Source organism: Crassostrea angulata, chromosome 7 (assembly GCF_025612915.1).
Source record: "Crassostrea angulata isolate pt1a10 chromosome 7, ASM2561291v2, whole genome shotgun sequence".
Classification (NCBI taxonomy): Eukaryota; Metazoa; Mollusca; class Bivalvia; order Ostreida; family Ostreidae; genus Magallana; species Magallana angulata.
In genome coordinates, this window is record NC_069117.1 from 6,973,741 (window position 1) to 6,992,932 (window position 19,192).

Below are 19,192 nucleotides of genomic sequence, written 5' to 3' on the forward strand. Positions count from 1 at the left end.
GATATGCTATAGCACAACATGGGGTAGTCAACACTTACAAACGCCTTAACGGTTACCAAAAAAATCTTAAACTGTTCCAAGTTCTGTACTATTCATATACATGTATTACAGTTAGTTTGTATGCTGACTTAATACTCTACACAGAAACAGTTTACCTAGTATGTAATTATAAAATGCCTGAAAAGCCAGCATATTGACACAGTTACTGCGAGGTAATTAACAATCCAGCGAACTGAACACAACTACTGCCAATACAAAATAATGGAAAGTCAATCTACTTTCACAACCCACTCGCATTAGAATGCAAAATCAGGGGTCACCGAAGTGATGGAAATAAAACCTTGTTGAAAAAAACAAAACAAAACCATATTTCAGATTTATTTTTTAAGTCATAATTTACACAACTTTCAAAATGATGTATATTGTAAAATGAATGCAAGCATTAAAAAAAAACAACAACATGGAGATGGTGACCATCTCAAAGGGCCTGCTTACATAGTGGACAATATGATGAAAAGAATTTCAGTGAATTTTGCTTAGAGACCTTGACCTATATCTTAGAAATTTTCCAGGTGGTGTAGAACTTCTACATCCATTTCATTACTACTTATATGCAGGCATTTTTGTTCAATCTAAGCAAGATTAAGCAAATGGGAAATAATATACAGTCTTAAACTGATAATAAAAAGAGATCCTCTATGACCTTCACATTGACTTGACAAAGTCACTGAACACCATTGACCAAAAAGCTCTGTTTAAGTAAAGTCTTAGCCAAATAGGTCTAAGTAGAGAGCATATAATTTTCTTCAAGATGTGAGGAATGTAAAAATCAAAATCAGATGGAGAAACCCAACTGATCTTAATTTTGGACATTACATGTAAAAGTTTGATAAACTATCTTATTAGAACCATTTTAACAAGAGCTTTGACTTTGGGTAGTTGTGTCAATTGACAATGTAACGTAGGCCTGTCTATTTCATTGTAGGCCATTCAGCCATGGCTCATTGAAATCAACAAGATTTGTCTGGCTTTGAGCAAGGACTCTGCAATCGGTGAATGTTTCGCTTGAAACAAGCGTAATTGTATTTTGTTTTGACGCAAGAAATAGATAGTTACATCCTACTGAAAGTCCAAGGCCTTGTTAAAATGGTTCTAATACCTTAATTATATGACATAATTTTTCACTTCTACAGAAGTACAGGCTTTCAAAACCTCTATTTACATGACACTGTTACTTAATTACAAGACCCTTAAAAGTGTAAATTTCATTGTGCTCCTCTGTAATTTGTAAAGTGTCTTTTACTTATATCCTGCGGTAAATGGATTGTCTCCCCCTTTGAAGTTAATGTCCACATATTTATCTCCCTTTCCTTTCTGTAACAGTTGTAACTTTATGGTGGGTGGTTCAACAGATGACTTGTCTGTCTTTGTAAGATCCTCTGCATTTGTAGCTGAGAGTCGAATCACACAGCCTTTCTCAATCAGTTGTCTCTCATGTGCCATTGCCAACTGGGTCACCACACGTCTTTCAACCTAAAAGTCATTTCAAAATAGTCAAACTTTGTTATCTCGAACTAGATGGAACTGTTTAAAAACTTCAAGATATCCAAGTGAAGTATTCAAGATATAGAGGGTAAATTACTTAAAAAATAAGTAGTTGTGACTTTCAAATCACTTTGACAAGTCCATCGTATATGAGATTTTAGTGTTTGAGATATTGAAGTTTAACTGTAATTTGATAGATTCTATACATAAGAAATAAAGAACTAATTTAAGTTAATGAACAAATCTCAAGAAAAAACAAATAAGTTACATCTGCAAATCAAGTTTATTTTGGTGCTTGTATCATGTCAGCTATTATGTACATCTTTTTTAATTGAGTGAGCCTTGTATATATTATAGTGCTTGTATTTTGTTCATTTTAACAAACCTCATATTTAATGGAGCGAGCACCATAATGGACATCATAGCCATCAGCGAGAACATCCACGACATTATGGTCCCACACCAAGGAAATGTCGTGTTTCTTTTTAGCCTGTGTGATAAAACTGCAAATTCAATATTCAACCTTTCCCTCTTTTGCTACAACATGTACATATGTGTATATGTTAAACTTGGGATACTGTCAAAGCAGATATTTTAAAAGTACCATCAATAAATATGTCAATATCAAGTAAAAGACTGAATCAGATGGATACTCTGTATCTATCTATTTATTAATTGTTCTTCAATCAATCCTCTAATGACAGTTTCAAAACTAATTAAATCACTGGGGTACTTACCTGTTCTGACCAGTATTGTAGTTCCTTTGTCACTAATTTGCTCAACTCTGACCGAGAAAATGGCAAGAAGTACACAATCTCGTTGATTCTTCCCAAAAATTCATCACGTCTGAATGCCCTCTACGAAAAAAAGGTCTAAGGTTCAGCAGATTCCTGACAGATACATAATTATTTGACTGGAGGCCTTCATATCTCTTAACATTGACTTGTACTATTCCTACCTTTAAAATTGGTCGAACAACGTCATCTTTAAATTTTCTGGATATGGTGATTCTCTCTGCAGCTTCCAGGTCCTCTAACAAAAGAGAAAAAAAAAATCAGAGTAGTAACTTAATTATTAAAGGATAATATACAAACAACTTTCATATTTTGGCATACAGTCTTGATTTTGTCTATAGAACTTTATTAAACATGTACATGTACTAACACTTGAACTTTATTACAATTAATACGAAAAATGTACATAAAGACTGTCTCACCCAGTTTCTGTGCGTCCTTGTGTTTGTTATACTCTGCTGCCTCTGCCCTCAGTTGTAACGCATGGCTGGCAATGACCTCACTGGCAAGGTTAGAGGTCATGATAAAGATGGCATCTTTACATTCAATGGTTTTTCCCTTCCCATCTGTCAGTCGACCCTTAAAAATGAAGCATCCAAATAAAACTTCAGGTTTTCCCTATCTATCAACAACACAGGATTTTACTACCTTTTCCTTGCTTTTTAATGTCATATATCTAATAATCAGAAAATACAGAAAAACCAGTACATGAATATAAGGCAGCATATCTCCTTGTGTTGAGATATGCTGCCTTATATTCATGTACCAGTACTATTTTCTGTTCTTGGGGGAAATCAACCGTCACTGTGACAAACATTTTCTTGAAAACAAACTTAAATCGATCAAAATGACCTTGACCTTAAGATTATGGCACAAAACCTCATTGAAATAAACAAATTCATGAAACAAACAGAAGGGTCCCAGGATCTAATGCAAATTAAAGTAAACAAAATTAATAATTATTAAAAGCATTAACAAAATGTAAACCCTGGAAAGGGGACGGGGTGTTTGGGTTTAGGTGTATAGATCAGGAAAAACTTCAGGTGACCTCATCAAACAACTGTAACATGATTGTCAGGACATCTGGGTGGGCCTTCTCCACTTCATCAAATAGAACCACTGCATTTGGGCACTCCGTCAGCTTCTTGGTCAGCTGACCTCCCTCTTCATGGCCCACATAACCAGGCGGCGAACCAATAAACTTGGCTACCTGGTGATTAAAACAGGTTTCAAGTGACTAACAATTGCAATTAAAATTAAAATACATGACAAAGTTCATTTGTGATTTTGTTGAATTGTGTTGTAAAAACTTCTTTTTTTTTAACTTAAAAGTACCATAAAAATGAGGGAATGAATTTTTTTGCATATCAGCTACATGTAATTCTTCTTCAGATAAAACAGATGTAGATTCATAATTGATTGTCTATTACTGCGAAAAATAAACTCAAGGTATATATAATTTGTAATATCAAGTTTATCATGATGTAAATTTGTGGCAACATCCTCCATAAAGCCATCACACACAATGATGTGTCACAGTAATTTTAACTGTAGAAGTTGTTTTAACAATTAGGAAAAAATATCCAATAAATATTTGCTTACTTCATGCTTCTCTTGGTACTCTGACATGTCTATACGTATAAAACCCTGAAGAAGAACAAAAAAAAAAAATACCAACTCTTTATAAAACATTGTAAACCTTGGAAAGATCCTTGACATTATTCAATTGTGATACTTCTACTTATAAAATTTACTGTACTTGTTGGGACTCAATTTACCTTCTTAACATCTTTATGTAGATACTTGGCTGCCTGCTTAGCTAACTCTGTTTTACCTAGAGAAAAGAACAGCCCAGGGATACAGTATTAAACAAGATATCTGTGAGCCAATGCTCACTAGTGATACCCCCACTCTAATGTGAATAAGCAAAAGAAGCAAAGTCGACATTTAACAGAAAGCTGGCATCCGATTGGCACAGAAATACATCCCACAATATGGCATGCCTAAACAAATAATGTGTTAAAATTTCTAGCATCTGCGATAAATAGCTGCTGAGAAATCTTTGAGGAAAATTTGTTTGAAAATTTTGGCTAAAATAAACAAAGTACTCATCTAACAGGAAGTTGACGTCCGATTGGTACAAAAATATATCCCACGATATGGCGTGCCTTAACAAACACTGTGTAAAAATTTCAAGCATCTGTGATAAGTAGCTGCTGAGAAATCTTTGACGAAAATTTGTTTGAAAATTTTGGCTAAAAATAAACAAAGTCATTATTTAACAGGGAGTTGACGTCCGATTGGTACAAAAATGCATCCCACGATATAGCATGCCTAAACAAATACTGTGTAAAAATTTCAAGCATCTGCGACAAATAGTTGCTGACAATTCTTTGACAAAAATTTGAAAATTTTGGCTAAAAATAAACAAAGTCGTCATTTTACAGGAAGTTGACGTCGGATTGGTACAAAAATAAATCCCATGATATGGCATGCCTTAACAAACACTGTGTAAAAATTTCAAGCATCTGCGATTAATAGTTGCTGAGATAAATGCGACAGAAATTTTTGTTACGGACGGACAGACAGACACACAAGGGTAAAACAGTACACCCCCTCTCCTTCGGAGCGGGGGTATAATAATCAATAATACATCATGACATGCCATGGCAAAGTCCAATATTGTCAGAATATGTTTTTTTTATGTCACGTCATGGCAATGTCATTGGTGACATTGGTGCTATCTATTCATAAATGGAGAAAAGAACTAGAGGTGAAAATCAACAGTCATAGTAGATGGATGGTATTAACAGTGAGAATAGTAAGAACAGAAAGTGCATATCATGACCAAATATTTGCTGTGCCAAAATATGCTGTAAATACCTGTAATATGTAATTATACCTGTAGCAAAAATTGGGAACATTTACCATTATTGATTAGATCTGGTGATAGGAGGGAGGACCCAAAATAAGTCAGGATAACCCATTTAAACAACGTTTCATTCGAGGGACTTATCTATTCCATAGAGGCATGACTATTGAGGACTCACCTATTCCTGAGAAGCCTGAATGTTAAGGACTCACCTATTCCCACGGAACCTGATGGTTGAGGACTTCTATTCTAGAGGAACCTGAATACTGAGGACTCACCTATTCCCGAGGAGCCCAGGAAGAGGAATACAAGGGGGTGGTCCTCATCATACCAGCCATTCTCCTTACGCCTAATTGCTACAAAATAAAACAAATGATCAATAAAATATCTACCTGTAAATGTATCAATGTATAAACAAAAACATAAATTAAACTTTAAAAACATGTTGATAATTTAACTTTCGAGGTCAGTACTTCTAAATATACATTCTTTGAGGAAAGTGTTTAGAAAAAAAGACTGTTCAATCTTTTGATAATCATGCTATATCCAAAGTTAACACAATCCAGTGTTAGCCTCGTGAACTTCTCACAGACAGAAATTCCGGTGTTTCTGATGCCACTGTCACTTCTGATGCTGTTAGATTCTATGCATTCTTGTTTGACCCAAAAGGATACTGTGGAATCATTTAAATTCGTGGTGGCTCAATTTTTGTGGTATTCATGGGTAGCCCTCCCCCACGAATTTACATCCTCGACAAAAACAAATTTTGAAAGAGTTTGTTATCTTACTGATACTAAAAACCGACAAATCCACGAAATGATATCCCCAGGAATAAGCAAAAATCCCACAATCCACGAAAATTGACCCTCATAAATTTAAATATTTCCACAGTACAAATCGATTTTAACTGAAGAGAAACTTGCAACGTTTTCTGAATCATGTGGAAAAAGTCCATTATTTTTCAATCAAGAGAAATCCAAATAAGTTCATATTAAGTGGGTCACACTTGCTTAGGTTTCAGGAAAAAGGTCAGAAAGAGCATTTTTAGTCCTGACAAACAGACAGATAAAAATAAGATACATGTTCAGCTCTTTGTATGAAAATTTGAAGATGGGGGAGCCATCTTGATGACATCATGGAAAAAAAGACAGTCGTGTTGTTTAAAAATCTTGTATACTTACATGTACCATAGCATTGAGAGGTTACTAGTATTTTAAAAAATATAATAATAATAAATTAATATAAATACATAATGAGTACACAAAATGAGAGGTTTTACACACGTTTTCTTATTGTGTTTTCACAAGATATATGAGGCAACAACTGAATATTTCTGTGGAATTTGACATACACTGTAAATATTTCACCAGAGGGGACTATAGCTTTCCTCTGCGTCCATCAGTCCGTCTGTTCATTCGTCTGCCGTCTGTCTGTCCCACTTCAATTTTCCACACTTTTTTTTTTATGCGTTTGAGGAAAAATATGAAATTTGCTGAACAGCTTCAAAATGTCAAACTACAGATCAAGTTTACACTTTTGTAGCGTCTGGTTGACATATTTTCGAGAAAATTATTCTTTTATGTCCAAATTTTTTAATGTTAGGGTTCATTTTTGGGTTTGGTGTGTATTAATTTGAATAAACGAGGAAAATATGTAGTCAGTAATAATATCGTGCATTATATGTACCATTCCTTTTATTGTTTATAACAAACCAAATAAGTTCTGTAAAATAGTGTCAAGCATTATGTTGTAAATTTAATCGACAGGGGTTTTTGTATTACATGTATTACAATCGGGTTCGTTATCAGGTTGGTCTGTTGATTCGGGGTACAGAGGACGGTAAGAAATGATATTCTGCATAACAGTGCATTGTTTTCACAAATTTCTACCAGCAAATACCTAATGGACTTGGCGAAATTACAGGAGATAAAATAAAGAGTATTATTTTACACATTTTTTATTTCATTTCTATATCAAGTATGTACATACATGTAGTACAATTTCCTCTGTTCTTTCATGTCTGATTAAAGCATAACATCTTGTTTATAATAGTTTTGAAATAGAGGACATGTATTGCTTATGCAATACTCTCAGAATGCTTGTTTTATTTGGATATAATCTAAAGGTTACTCTTTAACAAGAGGCCCAGGGGCCACATCCCTCACCTGAGCAACAATTGCCTTTATTCTGATCAAATAAGCATTACAGTATCAAAATATCTTGACAACTAAGTACAGTAGATCTTGCTAAAAAAAATTGAAAATCTGCCAATTTTTATCCACCTCTTTTTTTTTTTTTTGGTAAATACCAAGCCCCTTTTGTTGTTGTACCTGTAAAAAGATTTTTCTCTATTCCTATATACCCCCCCCCCCCATTTTGTGGCCCCACTTTTCTCTATGGAATCATGGTTTCATCAAACTTAAATCTGCATAACCGGTGCTTTCACAAATACTGAGTTTAGGACCGAAAACTTTCCCATAATATTTTTAAAGATTTTCTCTATATATTCCTATGTAAAAATTCAAACCACCATCATGGCCCCGCCCTACCACTAGGGACTGTGATTTTGCAAACTTGAATTTACACTACCCAAGGATGCCTCTTCACAAGTTTAGGCTTTTCTGGCCAAATAGTCTTTAAAAGAAGATTTTTAAAGATTTTCTCTATATATTCCTATGTAAAAATTCATCCTCCATTGTGGCCTCACCCTACTCCTCGACTATTATTTAAACAAACTTGAATCTGTACGATCTGGGGGTGTTTCCACTCAAATTTGGGCTTTCCTATTTTTCCCTATATATAATAATTTATCCCCCATTGTAGCCCCGCCCTACCCCCAGGGACCATGATTTGAACAAACTTGAATCTACACTACCTGAGGATGCTTCCATTTTAATTTGAGCTTTCCTGGCCTAATAGTTTTTGAGAAGAAGATTTTAAAAGATTTTCTCTATATATTCCTATGTAAAACTTGATCCCCCTATTGTGGCCCCACCCTACCCACAGGATCCATGATTTGAACAAAATTAAATCTACTCTACCTGAGGATGCTTCCATTATAATTTGAGCTTTCCTGGCCTAATAGTTTTTGAGAAGATTTTTAAAGATTTTCTCTATATATTCCTATGTAAAACTTGATCCCCCTATTGTGGCCCCTCCCTACCCCCAGGGACCATGTTTTGAACAAACTTGAATCTACACTACCTGAGGATGCTTCCATTTTAATATGAGCTTTTCTGGCCGAACAGTTTTTGAGAAGAAGGTTTTTAAAGATTTTCTCTATATATTCCTATGTAAAACATGATCCCCCTATTGTGGCCCCACCCTACCCCTGGGGACCATGATTTGAACAAACTTGAATCTACACTACCTGAGGATGCTTCCATTTTAATTTTAGCTTTTCTTGCCTAACAGTTTATGAGAAGAAGATTTTTAAAGATTTTCTCTATATATTTCTATGTAAAAATCCATTCCCACATTGTGGCCCCACCATACCACCAGGGACTATGATTTGAACAAACTTGAATCTACACTACCTGAGGATGCTCCCATTTTAATTTGAGCTTTTCTGGCCTAATAATTTTTGAGAAGAAGATTTTTAAAGATTTTCTCTATATATTCCTATGTAAAACTTGATCCCCCTCTTGTGGCCCCTCCCTACCCCCGGGGACCATGATTTGAACAAACTTGAATCTACATTATCTGAGGATGCTCTCATTTTGATTTGAGCTTTTCTGGCCTAATAGTTTTTGAGAAGAAGATTTTTAAAGATTTTCTATATATATTCCTAAGTAAAATTTGATCCCCCTCTTGTGGCCCCTCCCTACCCCCGGGGACCATGATTTGAACAAACTTAAATCTACACTACCTGAGGATGCCTCCACACAAGTTTAAGCTTTTCTGGCCTAATAGTTTTTGAGAAGAAGATTTTTTAAAAATACCAACAAATTTTCAATAATTCTCAATTATCTCCCCTTTAGAGAGGGCGTGGCCCTTCATTTGAACAAACTTGAGTCCCCTTCACCTAGTGCTGCTTTGTGCCAAATTTGGTTGAAATCTGCCTAGTGGTTCTTGAGAAGAAGATGAAAATGTGAAAAGTTTACAACGCCGACGACGACGACAACGCCGACGACAACGACAGACATCAGACAAATTGTGATCAGAAAAGCTCACTTGAGCCCTTGGCTCAGGTGAGCTAAAAAGGAATTATCTATAAACATATAATAATCATGAAATACCATGCAGGAAACTTCAAAAGGAGACAATATCTCAAAATGTGATGTCTACGGGGATTTTTTTATTGCAACAGGCCAGGATGATAATGCTGAAAAATGAGCGAGGTATTCGGTTTCTGAGTGACTTCCGAATGGAGAAAGGACGTCAATTGTCAACATTCAGTTGATTCCTCAATATAAACCTCTGTAAGGTATCAGTTTTCGTTCCTGTGAATTTTTCCAAGTGAAAAATGATAATGTGTGAATGAAATTATCTTGGATATTTTCCCATTCATCTATCTTAATTGCATTTCTATTACAGGATTGTGTATTTTTATTAAAAATTGTCCAAATGTGCTGCATAATTATGAGACTATAGAGGACATTTATTTGACCTTAACTTCTGACTTTAAACTTTGCACTTCCCTTATCTGATAAGTCCTCTAAGAGTGGAGTAAAAGTATGACCAAGCAGAGAAAGAGTCCAGACAAGGCGAGAGGTCTGCAGAAACATTGACCTTTGACATAGAAACTTGATTTAAGGTCACTGCTCAAACCTTAAACAGAGGCAGTGTTAACGTTCTTTTAACTAGAACCTTAGTTCAAGATCACTGCATACCTGAACAAAAGGTACAAATTAGGCTAAAGGGAATTGCATTTTAGAGACATTAACTGTGACCTTCTTCAGCTCAAAATTTGGTTCATGGTCACTGCACCCCATTAACCTGAAAGTACTTTGTGTAAACTTTGAACCAGATTTGACCAATGGGAGAGAATACTGGTATACGGTCTGAACAGAGATTTTCATATTTTATATGACCTTGACCTGACACCTGAAAACTTGATTGAAGGTCACTGCAAACCCTTGACCCAAAGGTGGGTAAAGTATGAGCCAACCTGAACCAAGGAGAAAGGAAATATTCTTGATACAATTGAAGTGGGATGAACCAACAGACAGATCGATCACTAATGCAAAATAAAGTGAGACCATGATTAAATTTCAAATTTTACATCAAATAAATTCTGTACTACATGTATAACAAAATAAAGTGGGGGGGGGGGGCAGCCTAGCTGATCCTGTCCACTCACCAGCAGCCACCGTGTTGATGGCACCGTCCTGACCGATGATGTGCTCCCTCAGCCTTTGCTCCAAGGGGAACTTCCTCCTCTCCTCTGCAGCCTTTCTCTCCTTCAGCTCTAAAAACTAATTAATGAGATATTGAACTCTCTTAAAGTCATAAAAACTTAAAAATCTATCTAGTAGCTAAGGATGTATAAGAAGAACTTGTCTATCATTGATATCACTGAACAATCAAATTGTTCCTACTTTTGTTTCTGCTGTTGATAAGACAGTTTGTAGTGTCTGGTTTTTAGTGTAGTCAATTGGTTTGTGGCCATTAACATTCTCGAGTGTGGGATCTGCACCTATGAATGAAATTTGTTTTATTACCAATATAATATTTACTCAGACATATGTCTGGTGATTAAGTAAGGAATTAATCATTCATACATCAACTTGAAACTCATCTATATATTTAATAACAAACTATAAATACAACCATACTTGTTCATGACAAAAATTTGTGATCTTGGTGAGAAAATTTTGTATTGCTTTGTCAAAGTGAAAAGAAATATTTGTCTCTAAAACTTAACTTTTGTCAAAATGATGAAATTAATAAAGAAAAATTTCTGAATGCACAAACATTAATTACCTGCATCCAGCAGTAGTTTGACAATTGTGAAGTCCTCCATGAGCACAGCATAGTGTAGAGGTGTGCATCCCTTGAAGTTAGCTCTCTGACTCAGCCGGTCATTGAACTCCTCCTCCCTTACCATCAACACTACAGCAGAGTTAAATGAAAGTCAAATAAAACGTGAATTGTATGCAAGTCAAAACCATAATAAATTCCAATATAACAGATGTGTAATTACCACTCATCGGGTCGAATCTTTGTTCCCTCGCAATGGCAAAATACGTAGAATATTCATCTCCAATGTTGGGATCAGCACCCAACCTCAGTAAAAGCTCCAAAAGTCTAAAAAAGAAAACAAAACGAACATAAATATCATACAACCATTTACTGGATCAATATCTCGTAAACCCAAATTAAACTCAGGTTCCCTTGCAAGATAAAGTATATCAATATTTAAGAAGCAAGCCCTGTAAGGGTTTGCTCAATTATAAAAAAATCAAAATTAACACCAGTATGATAAAATTGAAATACCGAGTATCTTGGTTTATTGCAGCAACATGTAGCGCAGTCCATCCCAGCTGATGCCTGCAGTTCACATCAACCCCACCTTTTATGAGTCTTATAAAAAGTTAATATGAGAATATATGGCAGATGCTGCATATTAATAGTTGTTATAAAAATGTCAGACTTGTGAAGAGCAATTATGTGTACAGCAAAACTCGTTTATAACGAATTTCAAGGGACCATAGAAAAAACTTCGTTATAGCCGTAATTCGCTATACGTTTATAACTAATTCGTAAAAAATATTATAGCGAATTCGTTGTAAAATAATTAAGGGTTTTTCCGGCTAACAGTTTTCTAAACTACCGTAAGTTATAAAATAAGTATTACCGTCAATTACAAAAAAATGTCAATTTAACCATGTCATTTCAATTTTTAAAAAAATTCCGTATACTATTTGAATTTGAGTATTTAATATATGCATCTTAAAATTGCATGTTTCTTCAACGAAATTTGAAATGGAAAAAATTTGTTATAAAAAAGATAATATACGTTAAAATTTTGCCAGCGGGGGTCTTAAAATTACTTCGTTATAGCCGTAAATTCGTTATAGCCGTGTTCGTTATATACATCAATTTTCTATTGGTTTATATAAGAAATTTGCCGGGACATTAATAATAATTCGTTATAGCCGTAAATTCGCTATATCCGTGTTCGTTATATTCGAGTTTTGCTGTATTAATTAATTAAATATGTACCTTTCAACTTGTGCATAATCTCTTCTTTTTGCACTAGACAGCAGCTGAGCAGCATCTAAAACACAACTTACATCTTCCAGTGGTACATTAACATTAATAAAGATGTCATGATTTCATAACGTTATATTTCAATATAATTGTACATATATGTCATGTGTTCATTAAACAATCTTAATGATGGTGGTGATGCAATCTTTGCAATATATAACATCATCTTAAATTTTCTTGATAGAAAATATTAACTTTAAATGAAACATTTAACGCATCTTTTTTTTACCATTCTTGGATCTGTTATAACACAAAGCTACGGCGCAAAAAACGACATTCGTTCCAACCACGTGTTTCAGTTTGACTTTGCTTGCAATATATTGTAAAGTCAAACGAAATTTGTTCCAATTGAAGGCTTGTAGGTTATTGCTTCTTTGAATGCCATCTCCTGGCATTTTCACTTTCCTAAATTGTGCTCTATTTCGAGAAACAAAACTTAAATAGTTCCGAAAGAGCTGTCTGCAAGTTCTAGAAGCCATCGTAACGTCAGTGGGTCTTCTACTTTCACTTCGAGGTTTTGCGACGACACAGTGTGGATTATTTCTTAAGTTGCAAGACATGCCTAACGATGAAGAAAATGTTGTTTCAGCTGGTTAATTTGTGTATGAAACAAACGGTTATTTCATTATAACTCAAAGCGACAGATGTCGCAAGAAGCAGAACCGTTTTTGGTAACATCAGCTGTTTTGTCTCACTAATTTGCCTTGTGACAAATTGCCTGCACAAACAGTACTGGAGGTATATTTTTAAAATCTGCTGAACATAACCTATATTTACGTAATAAAGAATCTTTAATGTTTGAAAATTGGAATTGTTCTATATAATGTTTGCATGTCTGCATGGATACTTAAAAACATGCAAATGGAAGTTTTTAAAAAAATTATTGTAAATCCTAAAGTTAAGGGTTTTGTTTTTATGACAGATGAGGCTAGTAATTCTTGACAATTATGACAAAGTCAGTGAGTGGGCCGCTAAGTACATCAGGAGAAGAATCAACGATTTTAAGCCAGGACCAGACAAGTACTTCACTCTGGGTCTACCAACAGGTATATGATATTGTATTGTGCGGTAGAAAAAAACTGAATTGTGGTGTATTCTTTAAATGCTAGAGAACTCGTACCCAAAAGAAGTAGTACCCTGAAGAACTTATACTGTACTGCATTGGTTCAAGTTCTTCTGAATCAGTTAATGAACTAATTAAATTGGCATGCATAGATCATGTGAACGAGACAATATATTGAAGTACAAACTTCTCAGATAAAACACTATACATGCAATACCGGTTAGTATATACCCCATGTAACATTTGATGATTGTCACATAATAGTGATCAGTTATCATTTTGTCTACATGCACACATTGACAAGTTAAAACAAAAACAGGTTTTCAGCAAAAAATATAGTATACTGTTGCTGGTACAATGTACTTACAATGTAATTATGTGTCCTACTCTTTATTTCTGTTTGATTATTCATTATTACAATGTTTACACAAATGATACATGGCTGATGTACATGTATTTTCATTTTTTTTTCCCATTAGGAAGCACACCATTGGGGACATACAAAAAGCTGATAGAATTTCACAAAGCTGGTGCACTAAGCTTTAAGTATGTCAAGACATTCAACATGGATGAATATGTAGGTCAGTAAAAGCTTCATGGAGTTTATGCTGTTGTTCATATAAAATAGGCTATTGTTCCATGCTTTGAATTCTGATCCACTTGTCTGTTTAAGAAATTGATTCACCATTTTGAATTATAGACCTGTATTATCACCCACGTGCATGCAGTCAATGATGGCAACTGGGCATCTTTGCCTGGCATAGGTTTAGAACGATTTGTTCCTTTCTCTGTAGAGGAGAGTAGTGGATTATAAATCCTACGCTAGTGAAGATGGCACCTGGGATTAAATTGGAAAGAAGTAAATGTTGCTATTGTCCCCAGGTTAACTGGTTAATTGTCCCCAGGTTAACAGGTTAACTGTGTGTGTGTGTGTGTGTGTGTGTGTGTGTGTGTGTGTGTGTGTGTGTGTGAATATATCGGGTCTCAATAGCTCTGTCACTAGAGTGCTGACATAGAATACTAGATGCTGTGGGTTTGATTACCTGTTGAGACAAATTGACTTTTCACCAACTGTTGCACACTTAAACAGCGTAACGAAAGATCCAAAAGACTGAACAATAACCAGATGGATTAATAGCTAATTATGATTGCAAGAATTTTTGACATGCTTTGACAATTGTTGTAGGCCTTCCCAGAGATCATCCGGAGAGTTATCACTCCTTTATGTGGAACCATTTCTTCAAGCATATAGACATACAGCCAGAAAATGCCAATATTTTGGATGGCAACGCCACAGATGTCAAACAGGAGTGTGAGGATTTTGAAAGAAAAATTACAGAGGCTGGAGGCATCGAGCTGTTTGTAGGCGGTAAGGAATTACAAACAATAATATCTTATATTATATATAACAACAAAATATACGGTAACCAAAAATGTTACCTTATCAGAGTGCATGTCTCAAAAATCAAAACAGAAGATAGGATCAGATGAAGCATTGCTAGATACCTACAGGTAATCATGTCTGTCATCGGTGATTATTATAAGATGTAATCCTCTAATAAGTTTTCGTCAGTTTATATCTAGGCTTGCATTAATTTACACTTAATACACAATTTTTTTAATACCATTGATATGTAACCTTTGCACAAGCTTAGTTTTGTTCACCCAATGTTATATCTATTGTAGATAAATTAGTTAATATTTAGCTTATGCTTATGTTTAATTTTTGTTTTATGTAACTCATATTCATGACTGTATGCCAATATGGTAATTGTCAATAGATGAATTGAATTAGATTAAATATCAAACTCTAAAGAATAACGAAGATAGTTCTTGTAGTTTTACAGTTCTTTGACAATTTTTTAATAAAAATTTTAGAATTGACAGTGATTTCATGAACTAAATACAGACCAAAATGTAAATGCATCATGATCAGCTCAAATCAGCTTACATTGATATAATTATGGTTTTGTTCAGGAATTGGCCCGGACGGTCACATCGCATTCAATGAGCCGGGCTCCAGTCTGGTATCTAGGACCAGGATAAAGACCCTGAACAAGGACACCATTATGGCCAACGCTCGATTCTTTGATGGTGATCTGTCTAAGGTTCCACAGCAGGCTCTGACTGTAGGGGTGGGGACAGTGATGGATGCCAGGGAGGTAACTTGATAACACAGTCAGGTTAAAAATTCACTCTCTTTTACTTTCAATACACTCCATTTGTTGACTCTTATTGGAAATGCTATGTAGAATTACATGCTAGAGCTGTTAAGAAAGGAAGTCATAATGGTAGATAACAACTGTCAAGAAGCAGAAAGGAGGAGGGCTGGTCCCATCAATTTTGGCAAAAAATGTACCATACTCTTTTCTTATAGTGGGGGTGGGGACGGTGATGAATTTTGTCAAAAAATGAACTCTTTTCTTATAGTTATCAATACAAAAAATAGTGCATGCCAAATTAGCCCCTCCACTTTTTGTCTCGCTCCTCCACTTTTTGTCTGACCCCTCCACTTTTTGTCTGACCCCGTTCACTATTTGTCTCGCCCCTCCATTATAAAATGCAATGCCACATGCCTGAACAATTATGAAAGGATTTTGTATTTTTGACAGGTGATGATTTTGATTACTGGAGCCCACAAGGCCCTGGCCCTCCACAAGGCCATAGAGGAGGGGGTGTGTCACATGTGGACCGTGTCCGCCTTCCAGCAGCACCCCCGGTCGATCTTCATTTGTGATGAGGATGCCACTCTAGAGCTCAAGGTCAAAACGGTCAGGTACTTCAAGGAGTTGATGTCCCTCCACAATCAGCTGGTGGATGACCCTGTGAAGGACAAGATCAAAGGGGTCAAGACCAGCTAGGTGTCTCACCACACAGAGGGAGGAGAAATCCACGGGGAGGGCCCCAGATAACGACTGCATGTCCATGGGATATGTTGGCTAGTCCTATTAAACTTTCATTGGTGCTTATCACTGGTAGTGCTTTAGATTTATTATTACCGGTTAGTTTATGTTCATAAGTACTGTGTATATGTTTGTTAAATTGTTAAACATGAAAATTATTTTGACTATTAATTTTATATGCCAGAATCATTTATGAATTACCTCAAATTAGAATTAGCAGTTTAATTTTCTTGCTATGTTTTGTTTGTAATTTTTCTATTCAAAATTCTTGCTTATCTCAGATCTTGCTACCTGTTCATATTAAGATCTGATTTTCTTACCTCTATTTTATGTGCATTTTTCAGGCTTTTATAGTTTCCAAGTCATTTAATATGATTTTGTCATCTTATCAGCTGTATCTATTGTAATAAGAATGAACAGGTTGTGTACATTATATACAGAACCCATACTACTACATAAGATGTTACCTCCAATTCATACTGTCTTGTAAGAACTCTGTTGCCAGTGCTTTTGCCAGTATATAAATATATCTGTGTGTAACTTAGAAATAGATCTACTATTAATAATTCAGGGTAAAGAGTCAGTGTATCAATGTGGAAATTTGTCTATCTTTGTAATAGTTATATGGGATAATTTAGGATTCTTTTTTTTATAGATATTTCCAATTCTAAATTTTTATAACCCCATAAAAGAGAAAAATTCCTTTACATACGTAAGAGAAATTATTCTTACCTGTTTTAAAATGTTATATTTTTTGAAATTATAGAATATGACACCCCTCTTTGTAATTATCAAAATTGTGACCAATATGAAAAGGAAATCGTACCACTTGAACTATTACATTCCAATCTCATGTATCTCTGCACCTTTGTGTAGTTTTGATTCTTTGAAAGATTCCAATTATTAAATTGTATGAATGTATCAATAATTTAATAAATTAAAAAATATTCAATTTGATGTTTATTAGACTGCCTTAATCTTCAGACTTGGAGCCCTTGTTATAGTGCATCAATGATTACTACTGTGAATGGAAACAAAACAATTCACTTATTTAAAAGACATGGTATTAAGATTTTCCAGTGTCTTTGTTTGTATTAGCCCTACAAATTACATTTGTAACGTACAGTTCAATAATTTCATCAATGACACAAATGATGTACTGTTAGGGCACTAGCAGGGTTCGCATTAATATACAAAATTAGGCATAAAAATGTTAATAATTTAATCGTATACATGCCAAAAATTATCCAATGTACAGTACGTATGTCATAAGAAATAATTCTTTGAATATCAAGAGATCAAATCTATCATACAGTCGGACTTCATTGGATTTGATCACGCCGAGACCATAAAGATTGTCGCATGGCAAAAACTGAATACTCATTCCTTAATTTTAAAATATTCCTCATGATTCTACATATACGAGGGTCAATCAAAAAATACGAAGACTTTTGTCATAGCTATGTTACTTAACGTCATATCATTACTAAATTTGGAAGACATAATTTAGCAATAGTTTCAGACAATTTGCAAGAAAAAAAGTTCATAAATTTCGTTATTTCTAAGAATTATTCAGAATGTAATCCTGCAAAAATGAGGTCACGGCGCACGGTCAAAATTTGTGTTATGTCAACAATAAACCATATAATGTTGAAAGTATTATCTCTATAAATTTGGCTTGGAACCAAATTATATTGAAACTTCAAATTTAGTATAGTCATGGTATTCTATGTACCAAATAATGACGGGATATATAGTTTTGTCGAACAGAAATTAGTAACTTAAGTCAGATAGTCCTCTTTAAAATTGACTAAAAACATCGACGTCGCCTGACGTCACGGCGCAACGAGAAGTACAAATAAAATGGATTTAACTCAGGAAAAAGCCGATACAAGCTGAGAAAATGCTCAATGGTGCAAAAAACAAGGTCAACAATTATTTGCAAGTTTGTGTTTAACTGTAATAAATTTTGTGGGGGTGGTGGTCATTGTATTTTGAATATAAAACAGTCCGAAAGAGAGTAGAATATCTATAAATATTTGGTCATAAAAGAAGTAAAGTCAACCGACGTTCAGGCTTATCCTTACTGTAAACTAAGATATACACGGTTAGAAAATGAAAACATTGAAGAACTAACTTATGATTCTCGAGCAAATGTGTGCAGATAAGATGTTAAGTGGTTCAGTGCCATTTTAAATTGTAAGAAAAAAGGCACAAGAGACTAAGCGTGTTATAAAGATGGGGTATATCTATAAACTCTGCGTGTTTAATTTTGACGTCATATTTTGAACGTTACCGTGCGCCGTGGTGACAAAACATGTTGGTTTTAAAAAGGGGTAACAAAAATACCCTTTCATCAAATGGACTAAAACTTCGCATATCAATAACATAAGTGTTGGTGCACAGATTAATCTGTTAAGTAAGACTTTCATGAAAAATATATGATAGACAGCCGCATTGTCTTCGTATTTTTTGATTGACCCTCGTATACCATATAACGGGTATTTTTTACGTGCTGCTAATTTTTACGAGTTTTATAAATCCGTAAAAATTAAACGTGAAAATTTTCACAGACGTAAAAAACCACCGGACGTAAACTTTCTTCATCGTGCGTATGAGAGTAATGTTCATGACCTTCAGCTCAGTCCCTCACGGCTGTATATGTAGGTATATTTGAGCGTTTTTGGTCATGTGGTGATAACAGTTCAGATCTTTCTATTCAGTCTTGAGTATTTCTTAAAACTACGTATAATGCCACATTAGTAGCTAGATTTTAATCACTCAGTCAACAACTATGATG

General features: G+C 34.7%; 2 protein-coding genes across 2 annotated transcripts; one reads left to right on the top strand and one right to left on the bottom strand.

Annotated features, from left to right (window-relative positions):
- Positions 1-362: 362 nt before the first annotated feature.
- On the bottom strand, positions 363-13,005 carry LOC128157115 (caseinolytic peptidase B protein homolog). The gene is made up of 16 exons (XM_052819493.1): positions 12,656-13,005; positions 12,379-12,433; positions 11,650-11,736; positions 11,357-11,460; positions 11,137-11,265; positions 10,752-10,849; positions 10,514-10,628; positions 5,490-5,567; positions 4,118-4,173; positions 3,942-3,986; positions 3,388-3,549; positions 2,762-2,918; positions 2,504-2,577; positions 2,283-2,402; positions 1,931-2,035; positions 363-1,533 (listed from the first exon to the last, which is right to left on the bottom strand). The coding sequence occupies exons 1-16, from the start codon at positions 12,984-12,986 to the stop codon at positions 1,300-1,302; spliced, it is 1,950 nt and encodes a 649-aa protein (XP_052675453.1). The 5' UTR covers positions 12,987-13,005; the 3' UTR covers positions 363-1,299.
- Positions 13,006-13,066: 61 nt separating this feature from the next.
- LOC128157116 (glucosamine-6-phosphate isomerase 2-like) lies at positions 13,067-17,349 on the top strand. The gene is made up of 6 exons (XM_052819494.1): positions 13,067-13,164; positions 13,349-13,472; positions 13,969-14,070; positions 14,676-14,858; positions 15,467-15,651; positions 16,102-17,349. The coding sequence occupies exons 2-6, from the start codon at positions 13,349-13,351 to the stop codon at positions 16,348-16,350; spliced, it is 843 nt and encodes a 280-aa protein (XP_052675454.1). The 5' UTR covers positions 13,067-13,164; the 3' UTR covers positions 16,351-17,349.
- The last annotated feature ends 1,843 nt before the right edge of the window (positions 17,350-19,192 follow it).

Bases quoted from the DNA above. Each gene is read 5' to 3' on its own strand.
- LOC128157115 (XM_052819493.1), bottom strand. From the start codon at position 12,986: ATGTCTTGCAACTTAAGAAATAATCCACACTGTGTCGTCGCAAAACCT. The intron at 3,550-3,941 runs GTAAGCAAATAT...TTTAATCACCAG, and splicing joins AGTACCAAGAGAAGCATGAA to GTAGCCAAGTTTATTGGTTC. The intron at 1,534-1,930 runs GTTTGTTAAAAT...AATGACTTTTAG, and splicing joins CTCGCTCCATTAAATATGAG to GTTGAAAGACGTGTGGTGAC.
- LOC128157116 (XM_052819494.1), top strand. From the start codon at position 13,349: ATGAGGCTAGTAATTCTTGACAATTATGACAAAGTCAGTGAGTGGGCC. The intron at 13,473-13,968 runs GTATATGATATT...TTTTCCCATTAG, and splicing joins CACTCTGGGTCTACCAACAG to GAAGCACACCATTGGGGACA. The intron at 15,652-16,101 runs GTAACTTGATAA...TATTTTTGACAG, and splicing joins CAGTGATGGATGCCAGGGAG to GTGATGATTTTGATTACTGG.